This window comes from Uloborus diversus, chromosome 6 (genome assembly GCF_026930045.1).
Source record: "Uloborus diversus isolate 005 chromosome 6, Udiv.v.3.1, whole genome shotgun sequence".
In the NCBI taxonomy this organism is placed as follows: domain Eukaryota; kingdom Metazoa; phylum Arthropoda; class Arachnida; order Araneae; family Uloboridae; genus Uloborus; species Uloborus diversus.
The window spans coordinates 117884769-117904408 of NC_072736.1; the positions used below are offsets into that span (position 1 = coordinate 117884769).

The following is a 19640-nucleotide window of genomic DNA, read 5'->3' on the forward strand; positions in this document are numbered from 1 at the left end:
CATAGGTACATACGCTCACTTTTTAAAAGATTTTATGAATAAGTTTGTGATTAGTGAGAAACATATCCCAACAACATTTTTTCACGGAAAGTGCTTTCATTTCATCACAATGATTTTTTCTTTTTGAAACCTCAGGCTAACATTAAGTAGAATTTACATTTTTTAATTTTTTACATTTCACTTGGGAATTTACGTTCAGCATCAATCATGCCTTGGGGGGGGGGGGGTGAAGAAGGTTAAATTAAATACAGAGATTATTAACAATAAAAAAAGTTCCAAATTTCAAACCTTTTTTTTGAAAGTTGATTTTAGATATATAGGGTTTTCGTCTATATTGCTAACGGAAAAATGCTCCTTAAGCTAACCCTGCGCATGAAATTAAACCTAAACATTTTTTATGAAATATTTGATTTCAAATACTTTGTGTGATTTTATAGTGCGCACCATGCTACATGATTACTTAGTTAATACTTTCCTTGTTCCCAGGCTTGACTTGTCCCAAGTGTAGTGCAGTGAAAACTATGTAGATTAACACTTTCTATACAGTTCTTTAATGGTCAATTTGGTCATTGTGATCAACTTAATTATTCAAGGTCAACTTATAGAGGCTGATATATGTAATAGGACTAATTCTGTGTACCTGACTAAAGCAATCAACATAGACAGGTGGTCACCCTTAGGGACCTCACTGTGTTATGTTATGTGACTTTTTTTTTCCGCTGATGACACATTACTCGTGTTCGCTGTAACTGCAATTCTTCTGCCGTGTGTGTAAGGGGGGGGGGATGGATAGTTGATGTGTATAATTTTATTTTTTTTTAAATTAATTTTGCTTTTAACCTTTTACTTTTCATTTTAAATTACAGAATTAATTTTTTCGGCACAAAGCACCTTTCTCTTCCTTATCATACCAAATTTTAACTTTAACACGTCCACAGAAACAAATTTAATTCGATTGACCGTAAAAAGTTAAGTGTGTACATAATCTCATTTAATGCGTCCCCACAAATTTTCCTCTCAACTCTTTCCCCTCATGAATTTCTCTTTGCGGCGGCAAAAATCAATTTCTTCTCGGTTATCCATTTTTTTTCACCCTTCTTTAATGCTTCCTTATTAGAATGAACCAATTCACCTACCTGTTTTCCAAAATTAGATTATTGACTTTATTTTTTTGAAAAAACTGCCTTTTTAATTTGCGCATGGTTTTCAATTCTGAATAGCATTTTTAATGGAGGTTTTTCCGCGGGTTCCGTTTTTTTATTATGCCGGAATTACAACAGGGTAAGAAGTGAGCAGCGTGCTCAAATTGTAAAAGTAATTGTTTTTATGCTTTCTTTTCTAATTTTTTCCAGGCGGATTTTTCAGCATTGAATTTCTTCACATCGTTAAATGAACGAAATAAAAATATTCCTTATTCATATAATGATATCTTATACAATCTTTATATTAATTCATATTTAATGTAACATGAATATAAATTTTGTAAGTTTTTTGTTTGAATAGAGGTAATGCTTATCTAGAGTTAAAAGAGGATGAGATGTTCCAAGGGATTTTATTTTGTTGACTTAATAATTTTTCACAATGACTCTTACTGAATACGATACTAATACGATAAAACTTAAAGAATTTTATTTGCTTAGTTAAACGTTTCAATTTTCATCTTTCGAACATTGTTTGAAGAAGATTTATAGAGAATATTTAGTTTGATCTATAAATTCAAATCTATCAAAATTAATATTTATTCATATTTCCCTTAAAAGCAAAATTGCTTATTTTTTCACGTTTTTTTTTATTACATTTTGCTGGTTTTTTTAGGGTTATGTTCACCACTCCTCAAAATAATGAACACATATTTTGTATGTTTTTCGCGAACACTAATTTAACTTGTGTCTATTAAAATAATAAGTTTGGCGAAGGTGTTTTGGAAGTTGGTTGCAATTCTCCCGTTCTCGATCTCTTGTGACGCGAAAAAAAAAAAAAATAATATGTTTCTTTATCACACGCATCTTAAAATATTTTCTTTTGGAAATATAACTTTCGTGAAATGTGAGGTAAATTATTAAAACTCCTTGCACGAGTTTTCGAAAATCTCGCACTATTTATTAAATTTAGGTTCCGCACTGATTTGGTTATTTTCCCTTCCTTTTATACCATGCAGCGCTCCGTAGAATCTTTAATGAAAATCCCTTTTAAAAAACATTTTATCATAATAAAAATCTTATAAAAGCTAACTGTCGAGTCAAAAAGCCTTGATTTCGGGAAGCTCGAAGTGGAATGAAATCAAAACACTTCCTATTTTATGTGTCTTCTCTCCACTTTCTTTCTTCTCTCTTTTCCTTTTTTATTGCTTATGCAACTGCGAGATTTCCATAATATTATTTATTCTGTCGCAGGACCGATTGCTGCTGGGAGAGTTAGAACTTCTTTCCATCCTCGAGTTACCGCTGCCGATTCATTCAGCCAATGAGTCACTTCGTTTTTTTGTCTTCTTTTTCGCTCAGGTTTTGGCAACTTTTCTTGTTGGTGAAATAATTTCGATTGGCGAAAGGTCACGCTTATTTGCATTCTAAATGAAAGAGCTAAATGGCTTTATTTATTTTTAGTTTTTCTTTTCAAGTCTATAGATTTTTAAAGAAGTGAGCAAACTTTTACGAGAATTCAATTTTATGCAGTATTTTCCTAACTGGGGTCGCTACCTACTTGTGTATAGACTACTTTTTTACAGCTACAGACTTTGCTGTGTTTCTAAAATTATTTTTCAAAACACAAGCGTTGTGAACCAAGCTAAAGTTCCAAATAATTGCTTGAGATTTTAATTTGCGTCTGAAAGAACTCCAATTAAGAAACATCATCAAATATTTCATGTAGTTTATATCCTTTTCACTATGTTTCAATATCATACGTAATGACAAAATTCAGCAAACTGAAATAAATGAAAAATTGCAAGCCGCAAACAGTAATAAGTTAAGTCAAAGCAAAGTCTCGAAGAGACAAAAGCGTATAGTTTTCAAAACATCAATACAGTTGTCACGACACGGTTGCTGTACACTTGTGACGACAACCAAAAAAGAATTAGCCACCGTTCATAATACACTTCTAGTTTTCATATTTGTTTCGGGAACCCCTTTTCTGATTACAAGACGAGCCTTCTTCCATTTTTGTCCAGCTTTGAAATTGGTTATGACCTTAAAAACAGAAAATTAAATTTTCTTTTCCAGCGTCTTCTTTGCCAGAGTCTCAATGCTACGGTACCCTCCAGCAGCCCCCCCCCTCCCCCAAATGTTGGAACTGTGTCGTGAATAATTGCTTGATTGCTTCAAGTAATCTTAGCCACTGTCTGTAATAGAATGTTGCTAAGTTCTATTACAAATAACTACTAGATTGTTGAAAATAATATTTTATTAGCATCTGTCGCTAATAGGCCGTTGGTAAGGACTATTGCAGTTTATCGTTGCGAATTATTGTTTCCATATTGTAATTGACTTTCTAAGGACTATTGCAAATAACTACTAAATTGTTAATGTTAGTCAGTGTCCATAATAGACTGCCGCTTAAGTTTGATAAAGCGAAATCGTTCCTGTCCCATTTTAAGTTGCAGCACAATCAGCAGCGGATTTCTCATGTCGCAGCTGCGATTTGACCCCCACAACATATATAGGGTATCCAATAAGGCACATAAAAAATATTTTACGTTCTGTTTTGACTTAAAAGGCACAAAAAAAAAAAAAAAAAAAAAAGGGCCTGTCGCGTTTTTTTTTTTTTTACCTCCAAACCTGTAAATCCGCGACTTAGCACAACAAACACATTATGATCTTGGTAACAAATCTCTTTTTGTTGAAGTACAGTATGTGTCAGTGCTTAGAAGTCTAACACAAAGATTTCTTTGAGGTATTGTTGTGAAACAAGGTTAGGATCATATGAAATACACCGCCAACTCAGTCATTCCAGCCGAGGACTGCAGTTTCGTACTTATTAGCACTCATCAGCTCGGCATAGGAAGTGACTGAGCTGGAAGTGGAAAACCTCTTAAGGAAGCCAAGAGTGCCAAACAAACTGGTAACTAATACAGAATTAGCGCTGACCAGACGAGTGACCGAAGCAATGGTTCGGTTCAAGTTGAGTCCTAATAAGCAGGAAACTGCAATCCTCGGCTGGAATGACTGAGTTGGCGGTGTATTTCATGTATTTCTGCCGTAGCCCTGGGCTATGGAGCGGTAACTTACTGGAAAGGTTAGGATCAATTTGTTCATTATTTATCCGTAATTATTGTGGCTTAGCTCTATCAGTCCACTATTTTAAATAAGTTCAAGAAGTTGCTGACTAGGGGAAGGTGAAATGCAATGTGAAGAAGTTTTGCAACTTTGTGGGAAACTCTCAAATCTTCTTCCAGAGAAAATAAAAGTGCTTATCTACTACCCCATAGATGTCCCGACAAAAAACCGTGAAGGCAGCGTCTGGCTTTTCTCTCCGCAAACGTCAAGTCAGTGGACACACCAGATCGACGTTATCTTGACGTTAATTCTTTCCTACGTCGAAACGTCCACCTCGTGTAACCCAAATGGACATCTCGCTATTTATATATCCAGCCCCTTCCTTCGATTTCATCCGTATGTTTTCTGTCTCTCTTTTGGCTGCATCCGACAGACTACGTTTGGGAATTTCTGTCCTTTTTTTCCCGTCTGCGCAAATCATTTTGTTGAGTTTTAAGACCTTCTATTCGCTTTTTTTTTTTTTTTGTGGATACACGTATCTCCTAAAAGCGTGTCTCTTGATGGGGTTTTTTGTATGTATGTGTGACATTATTAGAACTTTCTTTCTATGTCGAGGGAATAAAACTTTTCCTCCAACTTATAAGTCTTGATGAAATGCCCTTTCCCCCTCCCCGCCTCCCTCTCCCGTCCTTTAATTTAATCGTTTTGTGGCAACTGCTCCTTGTCCGAAAAGCCAATAATTCCATTCCAAGCTCCGGACTAGTTTTCCTTTTTATTTATTTATTTACTTTTTTGTTTAGTTCTTTTGGCTGCTTTAATTCCCTCTCTTTGATGGAAAAAAATAATCGGTTTTGCTTTCATTTTGAGATTAATGGTATCTTGAGGTTCTTTTTATTTTAGTTGCATTGTGGAGTACGTAAAGAGCGGAATACGCTTCGCATGGTTGAATATTGGCTTTTCGCTCGCTTTAGTGACAATTTCCTGATTAACGACAACTCGATTATCCTATGTTACCGATAAACTTTCATTAAGTTATGATTTTGAAGTTGGTTTTTGAAATCTCGGTACAGTAAACCGATGCCTCTGAGTCATAAACTGAGGCACTAAAATAAGATTGGAGCACGGTTTCTAAATTGAAAATTCAAGAAAAATGTTTGAATGTAATATTTTCGTCAGAATTCTATTTTTACGAGGAAATAGCTGTGAAAACTGATTAAGAAGATAGAGCAATTCTGGCATTGAGTGATATTTTGGTTTTATGACTGATATTTTGAATCTATGGTCCAAATTGTAATGTGATTGGCTGATGTAGAACTGAATTTAGCTTACTTTCTATCCAATTTTGAGCGTCAAATATGCTTGCCATCAGGGGGGGGGGATTACAGTATACAGAAATTTTAGGGCCCGCCACAAATGACTTTTACGGTATCCCTTCCCTATTGTTTACCCTACGTCCTACATATATTTCACCCTCATTAAAAAAAAAACTCGGGCTTCCTTTAGGCTCGGGCCCGGGCCAAGAGGCGTCCCTTCTCGGCCCCCCTTCCCCACTCCCACCGTGTGCACTCCTTTGCTCGTCATATTAGATACAACTGATGAGTTTTGGAATTGAATTTATTTTGTATTTTCTTCTATGTGATTAACGTTATTTTTGAATTTGTAAAAAGAAAGCAAGCGAAAAGTGATTTCAAAAATCATGATGCCCTCCCTTCCCCCTAAAACACACATACACACACTATTATAATGTTTGCTTCATGTTATAGATATTGCTAAGAAATAGTTATATCACCTGCTGAACACTCCCATTATAGTAGTAACATGGTGGTTGCAGCCAGTGCTGTAGTTGAAAAAGGCGTTGAAAAGGTTTGGAAGGGACTCACCCAAAGAAAAGGTGATTTGAGTCCCCCCGCCCCCCCCCCCCCCCCCCCCCCCCCCCCCCCCACAGCACTAGTTGCAGCTAAAAATTTGTTGATATCTAAAATGAAAATCATTCAACCTCCAAGCAATAAATAGTTCTTGTATTCCCCTCTTTAAGGTCTAAATGGCCCCTGGTGGGTCGTTGGCCACGTTGAGAATCGCTGCGTTAATTTGAAATTCGTGCCCAACTCACGTGGTACTTCATTTGCTACTCCCGAAAAAGTGTTACGTTCCCTCTTCTAATTTCTTTTCTGTGGTTTGAACAATTTAGTTGTATAAATAACTTGTTGCATATGAACTTCGCTTTCATTTCTTCAATACGAGTGTATTTGAAATTTTCAATGTATTATCCCATTTCTAGCACTTCAGTCGGCAAAATGTGTTTACCCTGCCAAAAAGAAAAATGTTTTGCAGAAGTTGAGAAGCATCCCCTAAGCCGGGTTTGACAAGAGCTTAAAATGGTAAAGAAATATCGAATACCTCGGATTCCGAGAGGGCTGCATGGAAGATTAGAGTTTTGCTCACAGGTTTACAGACTTTCCGCATGCATAAATTTTACAAGGTTTTAGTATCGTGTAAACTGACGGAATATTATGTTTTACTCGTGCAGCTGGTGCTCTCTTTTTTTTCGCCTCCTTCCATGTTGTCTTCTTCCCTTAAGCCGTCGAAAACATAAAATGCATTTGCATCAACGCCAGAACTCAACCGCTGAAGATTTTTGGCGAGTGAAAATTCTTCCAAGCTTAACCGTCCAGAAAATGTTTCTTTCATGCCTCAGTTTTCTTATTCCGACAAGGAGAAGAAAATATGTGATATTTTCCCTCCGTTTTTTAGTTTTTCTTCCCCTTTCCTTTTCTGACTGAGGTCTTATATCGAATTTTAAGTGGAGAATAAAGCTAGCTGCCCATGGGTTACATGTCTCCGCATACTTCCGCTGACTTCCGTGTAATATTTCTTGACAATGCGAGTGTTGTATTTCGACCGTTAAGTTTTTGAATGGTATTTTCTGCTGCAGACGGCATATAAATATGGAATTATATATTTAAGATGTTGAGGTAAAGTTAGAAGTCGCTTTGAAAAATTTACTTTTATACCCTTCGTGTATTTGAATACGAATGGGTCGTTGCTGTTCATCAAACTATCTGTTTTTGCGAAAAAAAAATTGTGTACTCCTTGTCGTGGCTCGTTTGTCAAATAAATTTTGTAGAATATGGATTTTATTTTTTTAATTATTTTTTAAATCATTTAAAATTTATACCTTAGTTCGGCTCAAATATAGCCATCTTTTTGTAGTATGTCAAGATTTTATTTAACCAAGGTAATATTTTGACTCCAATAACAATGCCATGTATTTCGACTTGAACTCAAAGCATCAGATCTAAATTTACGCTTCACGCTTCGGGAAAAACAAAATTATGGATTTCAAGATAAAGAAAAAATCGCCGTAAGAAACAAAAATATTCATGTACTATTTTTTTTTAAAGAAATTTAAAAAAAAAAGGCGTTCGTGCGTGCTTTACGGTTTATACATCAAAACATTAAAAAATGTATTTTTAAATTTTGGTTGTACTTTTTGTGCCGGAGTATACGGTAATATTTTTTTTTTTGAATACACTAATTATTATTTTAATAAGAAAATTAAGAACATGCGAATATTCATTCTTGGGTTTTCTCTTTCAGCTTCTCGGATTCGTTACGAGATAACAGCTGGAAATATAGGAGGAGCCTTTGCTGTCAAAAACGAGACTGGAGCCATTTACGTAGCAAGCCCACTTGACTACGAAACCAGGAAGTCGGTGAGTTGTTCAATGCATTTCTTAAAATTTTTGCTTGGTGTCATTCGCGATTCGCGTAATCATGGACGCGAGACTTCAACCGAAGGCCTCGCTTCAACTCAGTTTATCGAGTGACCTAGAAATGTATGAAAGTATGCATATTGGTTCTCCAGTTCTTGTTCCTGCTATTAGTTTGTGTTCCATCGACTGCACTCACTTGCGCTGTTTAGTTTTTTACGGCCTGATGTAGTAACATAGGCGAGAAGGTGGGAAATTTCGGCGGATATCTCACCATCTTGCCATGAATTTTAAGCTTGGAATCAAAAATAGGCCTAAGGCAGCTGTATTGAGGTTTAAGCTAAATCTTTTAAAGTTGGATCTTAATGTGTTGCGTAGCTCCCTTATAGGGCCGGTTGTTGTTTAGATCGTTTTGTTCCTTTGAGCCAACATTTCTTCCTAGTCCGTCCTTGCTGGTAAGAAGGCAAGCCTGTACTACGGATCTGGACATTCTCCGAAATAGTACAAAACTATATCAGAACGTTATATCGACATCCTGTAACCTGAAATATTTGCTCTGACCCTTTTCAATGCAGGACCCCTTTCCGAAAAAGCTTTCTGAGTAGGATCTTGTAAATGGATGGTGTTCTCTTATGGTTTTTTAGGACTAATCAATAGATTAAGCAACTGAATTACCTTTTTGATAGAATCTTTCCTTGCAAAAAGTTAGATTTTTAATAATCATCGCAGTAATGGATTTAGAGGTTTGGGGGTCCGTCGCAATTGACTTTTGGAAGCCTTTTTGTCCATCACAAAGTTAAAAAATGCATCTTGTTCATTTTTGTACCCCTTTCTGAACCCCCTACGGCTGTGGAGGCCTCTCACAATGGCGGCATTTGTAACGTTACTACGTCACCAATGCCGCCATTGTGAGAGACCTCCACCACTGGACTCCACCACTGGTCTGGCATCCTCCACTGGATTGCCAGAATCTTAAGTTATGTATGTTGCTGATGGATGACACGACATCACATTTTGCTTAAGCATGCTATTTATAGTGAACTGCTACATAAGCGCATGATCTCATGTTTCATAATACGTCGTTAGGACTAATCACCCACCTAACTTGCGTCGTTTCGCAGTGATTGACAAAATATCGAATTTCTAATTGCTTCATTACGAAGGAAGTCGACAGCGATGAAATATTTCGTGTTTCTGCTTTAGAAAGCAGCAATCACGTGTTTCCTATTGCACCAATAGGGAGTTCGATAGTGTTCACTTAATAATTTCATTACGTACCGGAGGTAACAAAGGTGTCGCTCATGAACCAATTTCTAGTTCATCTCTGCAAGCTCTTGGACGACTTATCTTCTTGTGCAGTAGCTTCTACGCATCACTGCGGTCAAAGGTTTTGTCTTTATGTTAGTTTTCTTTGATGTTTTATTTAATAAATATCCTACTAAATCTTATTTTTTAAATATTTTATTCTCACCTCTTTTCTCATCAACAACCTAAACAATTCAAAGATAAATCGCGAGACATTGTTAACTTATGAAGTTGTTGTTCACGATAGACAATGTAGCCACTCCTGATCTACTTCTGACTTGTGAACTGTTGAAGTTTTAGTGTTAAGTATGGTTTTTAAGAACTATTAACTCATATCATTTGTCAATTAATTGCTTTGAATTATTTCGGAGAGACGCTATCTCTACTACTGAAGAAGGAAAACAAAAAACGAGTCAAGTCACAAATATACTTTGAAAATTGCCATTATTCATTCTCTCATTGTGATCTTTTTTCCAAATTTCATTCCTTGTCAAAAGTAATTTTTTTGAAACTTTTAAGTTACCAAGGACTGATCTTTGCTTTCACTAGCTACAAAATCGCGTTTAGTGTTATGTGTTGTAGTTTTAGTGTAACTATTTTCTGAAACTTTCTACGTTGGAAGTACATTTTGTATATTTTTTTAGTTTTGTCTTGATATTTATCATTTCGGCTGTCGAGCCCTGCTTTTACCATTTCTAATCGTTGGTTGTTTTTCTTAACCCGACTTTTCATTGGCTTCGGACCAACATTTTTTGTCTCCCCTTTCTCCCTTGTAACTTTAAAAATTGTGTTCTCCCAATTTTTTCTCCATATCCGGAGTTAAGTTCTTTGGCATTCAATTCATCAACGTCAATCTGTAGTTCTGTTTCTCGACGTGTCCCGTAATCTGCTCGTGCCGGACTTCGGTCGTTTTTCTCGATAAAAGTGAAAAAATACTTTTTTTTTGTCATTGAAGAAAAATGTTCGAAAAATTTTGTTAGAACGTATGTGCCACATACCGGATGATGTATTGCGAATATATGAAGCATTTTAAATGCATTTCAAGTCGCAAGTCTATGCGGCTCGTATTTGTGTTTCTTTTTCCTGCTGTTTGTATGGTCTTGCTGACGTACTTCAGTCGGGAGTCCCCCCCCCCCCCCATCTCTCCTCAGAGGAGACAAGGTTTTTGAAAACATACTTGGATTCAGTGAATAGTTTTCTTTCAATTATTTACTCCTATCATTATTTTTTTCTGACGGCCGTAAATGTTACATAACGTTCACATTCGTTGAAAAATGGGGCGTAATGAAGCGCGAGGTGTTATTGTATGCGTTGGTTTTTTAATGAAATATAATTGCGTAGTTGTTTCTCCAAACACTCTTTTTTTTTTTTCGTGAAACCTAAACTATATTTTTTGTTTTTAGCTTGCCGTTCGTAATGGGTTATTTTTTATATCATGGAATATAATTGAAATATATAATAGAAAAAAAAGCTATTGAAGTGTAATTAATTTACTCCTATTTCTGTTAAAGGGAAAGGAACGCTTCGAAAAAAACCTTATCTGCGCGTAATTTTTTTTTGGGGAGGGGAGGAGCTACTTCTACCCTTGGGTTTTATATTCTACTAGGTTGAACAGACTACGGTGATGCAGAATAGACCAGGGGTGCTTGTGATCCGAAATTTCCAACATTTCCGAAAATTTCCGGTTGCCGTTTTCGAAAATTTTGATTTGGCGACATTCTAAAACTGAAAATTTATGCAGAAAAAAAAAGAAAACTTTTGAAAAGTTTTTCCAGTGTTTTTTGCATGCATATTTGAAGAGTTTTTACGGGGAAGGGGGGAGAGGGGTTGAGCTTCCGAAAATTTCATACTGGCTTCAGAAAATTTTACTTGATTCCACTTGCACCCCTGAAATAGATATTTTTCACATCGAAATGTATACGTTCACTTCAAAAGGATTCTATTCACTTCATCAACGACACTAATCACTTCAAAATAGACATCATTAATTTCAGAATAAAAGCACTTTTCGCTCTTAAGAATAAATACTATTTTCTTCAGAATGTATTATACACCTAGAAGTCGCATCATATAAGGAAGCTGATTTTGTTTTTTGTATTGTTGTTTAAAATGTGTGTGTCAGGCCGAGGAGTCAGTCACCTTTTGAAAATTTGGTTACTTTTAGTCACCTTTTGCAACTTTTGTCACCTTTCTCACCTTTCTTGAAATGTGTCTTAGGATTTTTTTTTAATGATTAAATCTTTGAAAAGTATCTGAATGATAGCTTTAACAGTGAAATTAATTAAAAATAGCCTTAAATATGCCCCCCCCCACCTTGTTGTTGTTTAAGAAACATAGCTATGCTACCGGGAAATCAGGGATTTTTTTTTTATCGCTTGCAATTGCATCCTATGAGCAGAACCAGTCTTTCTGTCTCTTCTACAGATGAACTTGCTCCTAATTTTCGGGAATGTATGTTAAAAGAAGCATGTTTATCCTCTTATACTTTGAGCTTTGATGAAACTACCAATGTCAAAGACAAAAAAGAACTGCAACGAACAATAAAATATTGATCTGAAAGCCAATGTTGCATCACAACAAGGCATCTCAAAACTTTCTTCTTGGGCAAGGCAGTTGGTGAAATTTCAATTGAGAAGCTATGTGAGGCAGTTTCCGAGAGTAATTATCCATGAATAAATGTCTCGTGCTTTCCTTTGGATGGTCCTTATGTTAATAAAAAGGTTTTCAGGTTGTTCGACACTATTATCCTTGAGACACGAGAAAAAAGCCTAATAAATATTGGTACTGGCAGTATTCATACAATGTATAATGCGTATGTCAAAGCATTGTAGTATTTAGGTGAAGAAGCATCTGAACTTCTTCTTAGTACTTATAGCTATTTTGATGGTTGGCCTTCCCGTTAGGAGGACTTCGAAAAAGTGCAAGCTCAACTAAATACACCTCATCACAAGTTCCTGAAACACACAACTACCCATTGGCCCCTTGGACCTGCGGCAAATACACTACTGGAACAGTGGGATGCTCTTCAGTATTATTTTTTTAAACATGTGCCTTTAAAAAAGAATTCAACTATGCAATGCAGGTCATATAAAGCTGTTGCAAATGTTTTAAAAAGACCTTCTATAAAAGCTGAGCTGCATTTTATCTTTTCATCTACTGATTTCTTTATGCAGTTCACCAAACGCTTTCAATGCCAAGCGCCTATGATACATAAATTGTACCAAGAAATAGAGACCATTGTTCAGACTTTTATGGCTCAGGTTATAAAAGCCTCTGTCATAAAGGAAGTTAATTTTTCAAATGTAGACACGGATGAACTGTTTGCAGTTGGTAACAGACTACCTCTTGAAGATCTCGTTGTTAGTGGAGAGGTGACAGATGAACTGTCAAAACTGAAAGAAAATGAAAAGGTTATGTTTTTAAGAGCTGTTAAAAAGCATAGTGTAACTGCATGCAAGTATGTAATAGAAAAAAGTTGCATATCAAACGGGTTACTGAAAAGTTTTAAATTTTTGGATCCAAAAGAGAGAAGTAAATCTAGAAGCTGTAAGGATTTGATAAAGGTTGTCAAAATCATGCCTTTTAATGTTCCACTCGATAGGTTGCAAGATGAATGGAAACTTTTGCAGCTGAAAAAGATGATGAGGCATCCGAAAACAAAACCATTGATAACTACTGGCAGCAGCACATTTCAAAAAAGGACTCAACTTCCAACGATCTAAAGTTTCCTAATGTTTCTAAGGTGATAAAAGCTTCACTTGCATTATCACATGGTAATGCTGACATTGAAAGACTATTTTCCATTTCAAAGCACCTTTTGGTGAAAATAAGACAGCAAGGACTGAAAGATTTTTAAACAGCATACTTATAGTTAAAGACGCTGTAAAAGAATATGCTCATTTGCTTTCTTTACCAATTGGTCCAGAAATGATTAAATGTGCACAACAAGCACACGCAAATTACACAACATGCATGGAGGAATGTAAAAGGAAAAAGGATTTGGAATTGAAACAGAAGCAAAGAGGAGAGCAAAAAAGAAAGGATTGTGAAGAAGAAACTAAGAAAATGGAAAAAATTAAATCATCTATTTAAAGTGAAACAGTAGAAATCTTTACAAAAAGCATATAGGCTATTTTGGTAAAAGTCAGTAAAAAGGGATAATCCTTTTCTGTTTTTCGAGTTCTTAACAAATTGCTTTTGGTCACCTTTTAGTTACTTTTTTGTCACCTTTTAGTCACCTTTGTTTTCAAATTTGTCACCTTTCTCACTTTTTCCAAAGGCCATCAGCAGTCCTCGGCCTGAGTGTGTGTGTGTATGTCCTATCGGTATAAGATTGCACGAGTTTTTTGTTTGAATAAAGATTTGGTAAAGCTCGGTAAGTTAATGTCTGGTCAATTAGCGACAGAGCTTTATCGTAAAATGTATACAAATTAGTAAAGACTGTAAAATTGACACTCCTGTAGCATAGACACAGATACTAAAAGTGAAACCCTCGACATACAATTTCAAAATGAGTCAATTTGAAACATTGCAACAAACTTGAAATATTGCTGTATTTTTTCCACACATTTAATTTGATATTAAAACAGCAGCATCCATATTTAAATATTTTTAAATTTCCCCCTCCCCCAATGCATTCTTTTATGATTGTTGAAAAAACATGCACTACGCTTTGTAAAACTGTATTTACATCCTCGTGATAGGTTTTTTTTTCCCCCTAAGACAAAAAAAAAAAAAAGAGCTTTTTAAATTCTATTAGTTTGTTCATTTTCCTATTGCATGCGAACGAAACGCTTCAAAAAAACCCTTTTTTAATGTTTAAAAGAATTCAACTCCCCCCCCCCCCACATTTTTTAAAACCTCATTTCATGTTTTTTTTACACAGTTATAAAAAAGAGAGAGAGAGAGAGGGAAAAAAAAGCATTTTTTTGACGTTTGATGTATAGGTCTGAATTTAAAAAACTTTCATTTGGAAAATGGTAAATGGTTTTAGTCTTTCATCTTGTTTGCTAAGTGTTTCGAAAATTGACTTACCCAAAGAATTCTGGGCAGGAAATTAAATGAATGTTTTCTTGAGAAGGAGAAAAAGTTTGCGAATTTTCGATTTAAATCTATGGTTGGATTTAATTTATGTACATTTCGTTTGTTTGTTGATTTTGGTGTAATTTAATTTGCGAAATGATAAACTCGAAAATGGAGCGAAATTCTAATCAAATTGGGGACATTCCGATGGAATGAACGGAGTTTGCATAATTTATTATTTTCCGTTATTTGTTTTATCGCTGTATTTAGATGCATCGTCAACATGTGCATGATCAAAGCTTAAGACATTTTTTCGCTTTTTCTTGCTCGGAAAAAAAAAAAATATTTTGGTCTTTTTAATAAATAGAAAGAGTTTATTTTCCTCGTTATATATATATATATATATATATATATATATATTGGAATTGGTTTTACATAAACGTGTAACTATTATAGTCTGTAAAAAATCTAAAAGGCGCGAAAGATTTTTAAATTTCTAAAAGTCCGACTAAATAATGCTTGAAAGCTCTTAATTATGCTATAATTGTTTTAATTTAAATAAAAAATGTAACCCTCAAAGTTTTCTATTTTTGTGAAGGTAAGTAGTACTACATTAATAGTTAAATCAAAATCGGAATACAATAATACTGTTTTAAAAATCGATCAGTTGTCATTGTGTTTCTTTCGCATACCTTAATTTTGATGCTATGTAATTTTGTCAGTGCCAAACATGTGTAAAAGTTATCCAGAAAAGTGGGTAGTTTGGTGAAAATTTCAGCGAGGTACTAGCACATTGAATTTCGCAATAATTACTAAGAAAGTATAATGTACTGTAACTTTTTTATTTTTATTATTATTGTTATTAATATATCATGAAAGGAGATAAGAAAGGATTTTGAATAAGTCTTTAATCTACAAAGTACAGAATACTTCATACTTAATAGAACAAAAAGAATAGCATTATATAAATTTTGCTATTGATTTATTATTCGAAATATATTAATTTAGAATCTGCAGTATTTCAAGTTTTATACAGCTGCGACGAAAAATCGCTCTTTTACGAAATTGCCACTTTAGGCACTCACTGTTGACCCAAATGTCCCAACGAAGTCTGTTTTGGAATATGCCAAAATTATCGTCTTTCAAAGATATTTTCGAAAACAATACGAATTTTAAGAACCTCTTCACACAAAGGCGGGTCCAGCGTCTGGTTTTGGAGGAGGTCATTTTCGGAAGGGGGGAAGAGTCATAAGTGTCGTTTTTGAACAAAAATTGGACGTCATGGGCGAATTTTTTGAAACGGAAGTCTCCGAAACCCATTTTAACTTTAGTCATTTAAAGGGGATCGTGCCCCTCCCCCTTCTAGATCCGTGCCTGACTTCACAGCATTGAACGGCGGGTGAAGCAGATGCAGGTTCATACCGTGAGTTTTTGAGTTTTCCCCCTACATGATTTTGTTAAGAGACAGAGTATTTGTCCCTTATTTTTCTAGGATTTACTCCTGTAAGTGGGGGCAATATTTCGTAGTCATGGATAACTGCAAAGCTCGAATCATTAACAAAGTATATCACTCTGTCACGAATATGGCAGGAGCTAGTATACCACATGTACTTGTGTGTCATCGCTGGACCACTCATAGAGCATCTTTAGAAAACTAAAGCTTCTTTACAACTTTCATTTGTTAAAATAATGACAGCTTCTAAATGCTTTCTTTCTGTCCCACTCACTATGAGACGCATTATATTTGCCTACGCATCGTTTTGAGGTGTGTACAAATCGTTTGTCCAAACAGAGCCTTTTTGCAACTCTTAAGACATTCATAATTTGCTCGACAATTACTACACACCCAATAATAAGCAATTTAATACATATTCAATCAACATAAAACCGAGATATTTTCTTGCAGGGTTGCCACACTATCATGTTGGGGTTCTAAATTTGTGCTTGGCTCGCTAAACTTGGCGATATTCAAAGGCGAGAATCGTTACAGCATTGCAAATTAGAGATAGAGTTGAATGCATAAATAAATCAGTGTAACTAAAATCTTTATTTAAAAAAATAAAGTAGATAAAAAAATAGGCAATAAGAATAAGAAACTCGGGTATGAACTTTTCTGAAGTCGTTCAAAAGTTTTGATCCTAAGTCTGCCGAGGCACGTGCGAATATTTTGTGTCATTACTTAAGTCTCTGATAATTATCAATTTCTCATCAATCTTCAATGCTAACTATTTAAGAAAGAGCTAGTAACGGTTAAAACCCTTTTGTCGAACTTCTTACGAATCTTTCCCGAAACCTTCATATGGCCTTCATCGATTCCGCCGTTGTGGCAACAGCATCGATTATCATTCGTATCGATATAGCTCGGTCGGCTCTGTGCATTCTTTATGCATAATTTCATTTCCGTCCTCTTTGCTTATCCATAATTCATTGGTAGTACTTGTCCTCGAGAAAAAGTGTGTATTTTCAAAATTATGATTTTATTTATTTATTTATTTTTTTTCTTTTTAACTTTGTAACGAGTTTTTCATATTCCTTCCTCGCGTCCGTTTCAATGCGATGGAATTCAATTCCGGGCTTGAAACTTTTATGAACATAATGGAATATTTTACGAATGTCTTTTTTTTTTTTTTTTATCATTTTGATTTAAGAAACATATTCTATTCGTCGAGTTTTTCTTAGGTAATCAAAGCTTTTTCTTGTGTCTGTTTATGGTTTGGTTTTATGTTTTGCATATATATCTTTTGAAAACAAAAGTGGTTTTTCGAATAAAAGCGTGCTTTTAAAGTATCTAAAATTGCAATTCTTTGTCCATCGACATAAATTCTGGTCTTGTTTGTTCTCGTAAAAGTAAACTATGTATAGTATGACTTCGAATACCACAAGACGTCTGATTTTGGACGAGTCTGTTTCTTCTTGAGGAAAATGAGAAAAAAATCGAATATTGGCTCAAAGCCTACAACTGGCGGAGCCTAATAAAGCCTACAACTTACGCTACTGATTAAGCGCAAACCTGCTTTCATATCCCTATTTTAACAAATGAAACCTTTTAACCCTTCGTCCACCTGAGTTCAGTTATTAGAGCTAAGCTTTTTTATTCATTTGTGTATGCAAGATCAATAGTAAATGAAAAAATGTATCTCAAAGTAACGAAAAAATGCGTAGAAGTCTTTTTAAATGCTATTGTTAAATTAAACGTTGTATAAAATTTTAATCACGTTTTTTTCTCATTATTTATTCTATGCCTCGAGCGTCGATTTTTCAAAAGCCCCGCTAAAAATCAAGTTTTTAAAAATCCACCAAACTTTACTAAGACTTCTGTATTTTAAAAATATTTTTCTTTTATAAAATGCTAATGTATCTATCTGTACACGTAAACAAATGAAATCAGAAAAGGATTTTCATAATACTAAAAAAAAAGTTAAAAGCAATCTTAATTTTTGAAGTATTTTAAAAATTAAACTATGCTCCTTTTATTTTGTAATAAAACTCTTATTCTTTATATATATATTTTTTGTTGCTACTTATATTTACCTTTCGGCTAAATTTGAGCTAAACCAGAAGTGCATTTAATTCTCATGTCTTACTTACGCGCCCTTTTTTTTGGGGGGGGGAGTGGGAGGGCCGCTGATCACTGTGTTTAGAACCGTCAGCTTTTTTTTTTTTTTTAATTCCTGTTTAATTTTGCTTGGGTAACTTGTCCATAGTTTTGCCAATTATTTTGTTCAGAGGCGATTATTCTTTTGTATTTAACTCCCTTTTAATTTTTTTAAAGTAGATAATAACCATTATTTTCGAAATAATTTTTTAAGTTGAATTGAGTTCTGTTCAATTCCATCAACAGTTTCAACAGATGCATCTTTCCATTTTCTGCTTATAAGAATAATAGTTATAAATACGTAACATATTAGTATCGTTTTAGCAGTGCAGTTTTTTTCCCTGTCTCTTGCAGAATTGAATTGTTCGTCTTTGTGTTACTCAAGTACAGTAAAATCTGTAAAGCTGACAACCTGTATAAGTTGACCGCTTTTTTCAAGTACAGGATTACTCCTATATCATTTAAATCAACCTCTATAAGTTGATCACCTGTTTAAGTTGACTACTAAAGTAGTGCACCGCAAGTAGTCAAATTGCACAAGTTTCACTGTACTGGAATCATAACTTGACTTTTAGTTTTATTGATGCATTTGCTTTCTATATGGCAACTCTTTTTTTTTTCCCCTCCTCCCTCTCTCCCTTTCCACCATTCCACTTCAAGAGGTTTTTTTTCCTAACAGTCGTAGGATTTTGAATACTTCATTTCCAATGTGGAAGCGATCGCAAGTCGGCTTTGTATCGGCAATCAAAATTTGATGCAACGAATCAAGATGTGATGTTTCGCAGCATCTTCCAAAACAATTATCAATCGCGAACTCATATCCGCACGTCCAAATCGATATTAAGTGGATCTCATCCAATCGATCTCGGCCCCAGATAGAATGAATCTGGATGCGTGGAAATTAAATAAAAGAACACAAGGAGAAAGCCGTATGAATAAACATGAACCGGGTAAAGAGCAAACTGTATTGGAAATCGAATTTAAAATTCGCCGTTCTCTTACAATAATGAGGAAGAATACGGGAAGCCCAGTGCGAGCGTTTATTGAAAATGAGCCTCTTTGGAACTGATTTAGGGCGCATAAAAGAAGCAAAGATTGCCCGAAATGCTTTTTCGAGATGATCGTTTTATTTTACCGGTTGTGTAAAAAATGTTTAAGCTCGGCATTTAATCGATGGCGGAGAAATAGAATTGATCGAAGTTGGAAAGATACAGTTACGTGAAAATGCATTGTTGCAAATGTATCTTTGTGCTTTTTTTCGTAAAGTTTAAGATAACAGAACTTTTGTGTTACATTATTTCTTGCTTGAAGTCAGTTATCTTTTTTTTTTTTAACGGTAGCTTGATTTCGATGATATTTGTTTCCAAAGAGCTCTAAATGGAAAAATGTTTTTTTCCCCCGCGGCAAAAGTTTTACAAAGCAAAAAAAATGAGAAATTTCGAGGAAAATTATACGTTTTGGTAGGAACTCTCAAATAAAATAAATCATTTTTATAAACGATAAACGATATCCTGATCTCCGGTCAACCAATTTTAATTAATGCCTTCTACTTTCCACAATTCACGTTGCTGTCCCTTTTTACCAATTGTTGGGCACGTAGTTTGTTGACTGAAAGTTCCCTGCATAAAGTGTTATCTAACTGCTTAAGGCTTTCACGGCTGGAGTCAATATGAAGAAATAACATTTCCAGGCTTATTGACCGTGGTCGAAATGGAAAAGAAAATCCAGACGTTTCGTCAAGCTCTGCTGCTGACATCTTCAGTGGTTGATTTCGATGCGACTGATGATCACTTAATT

General features: G+C 34.9%; 1 protein-coding gene across 1 annotated transcript in view; it reads left to right on the forward strand.

Annotated features, from left to right (window-relative positions):
* Nucleotides 1-19640, forward strand: part of LOC129223788 (neural-cadherin-like) — a 461316-nt gene that overhangs the window by 365216 nt on the left and 76460 nt on the right. Inside the window, exon 9 of the mRNA XM_054858146.1 lies at nucleotides 7809-7924. Coding sequence (XP_054714121.1) covers nucleotides 7809-7924 — 116 coding nt within the window. The remainder of the gene's footprint in view (nucleotides 1-7808; nucleotides 7925-19640) is intronic.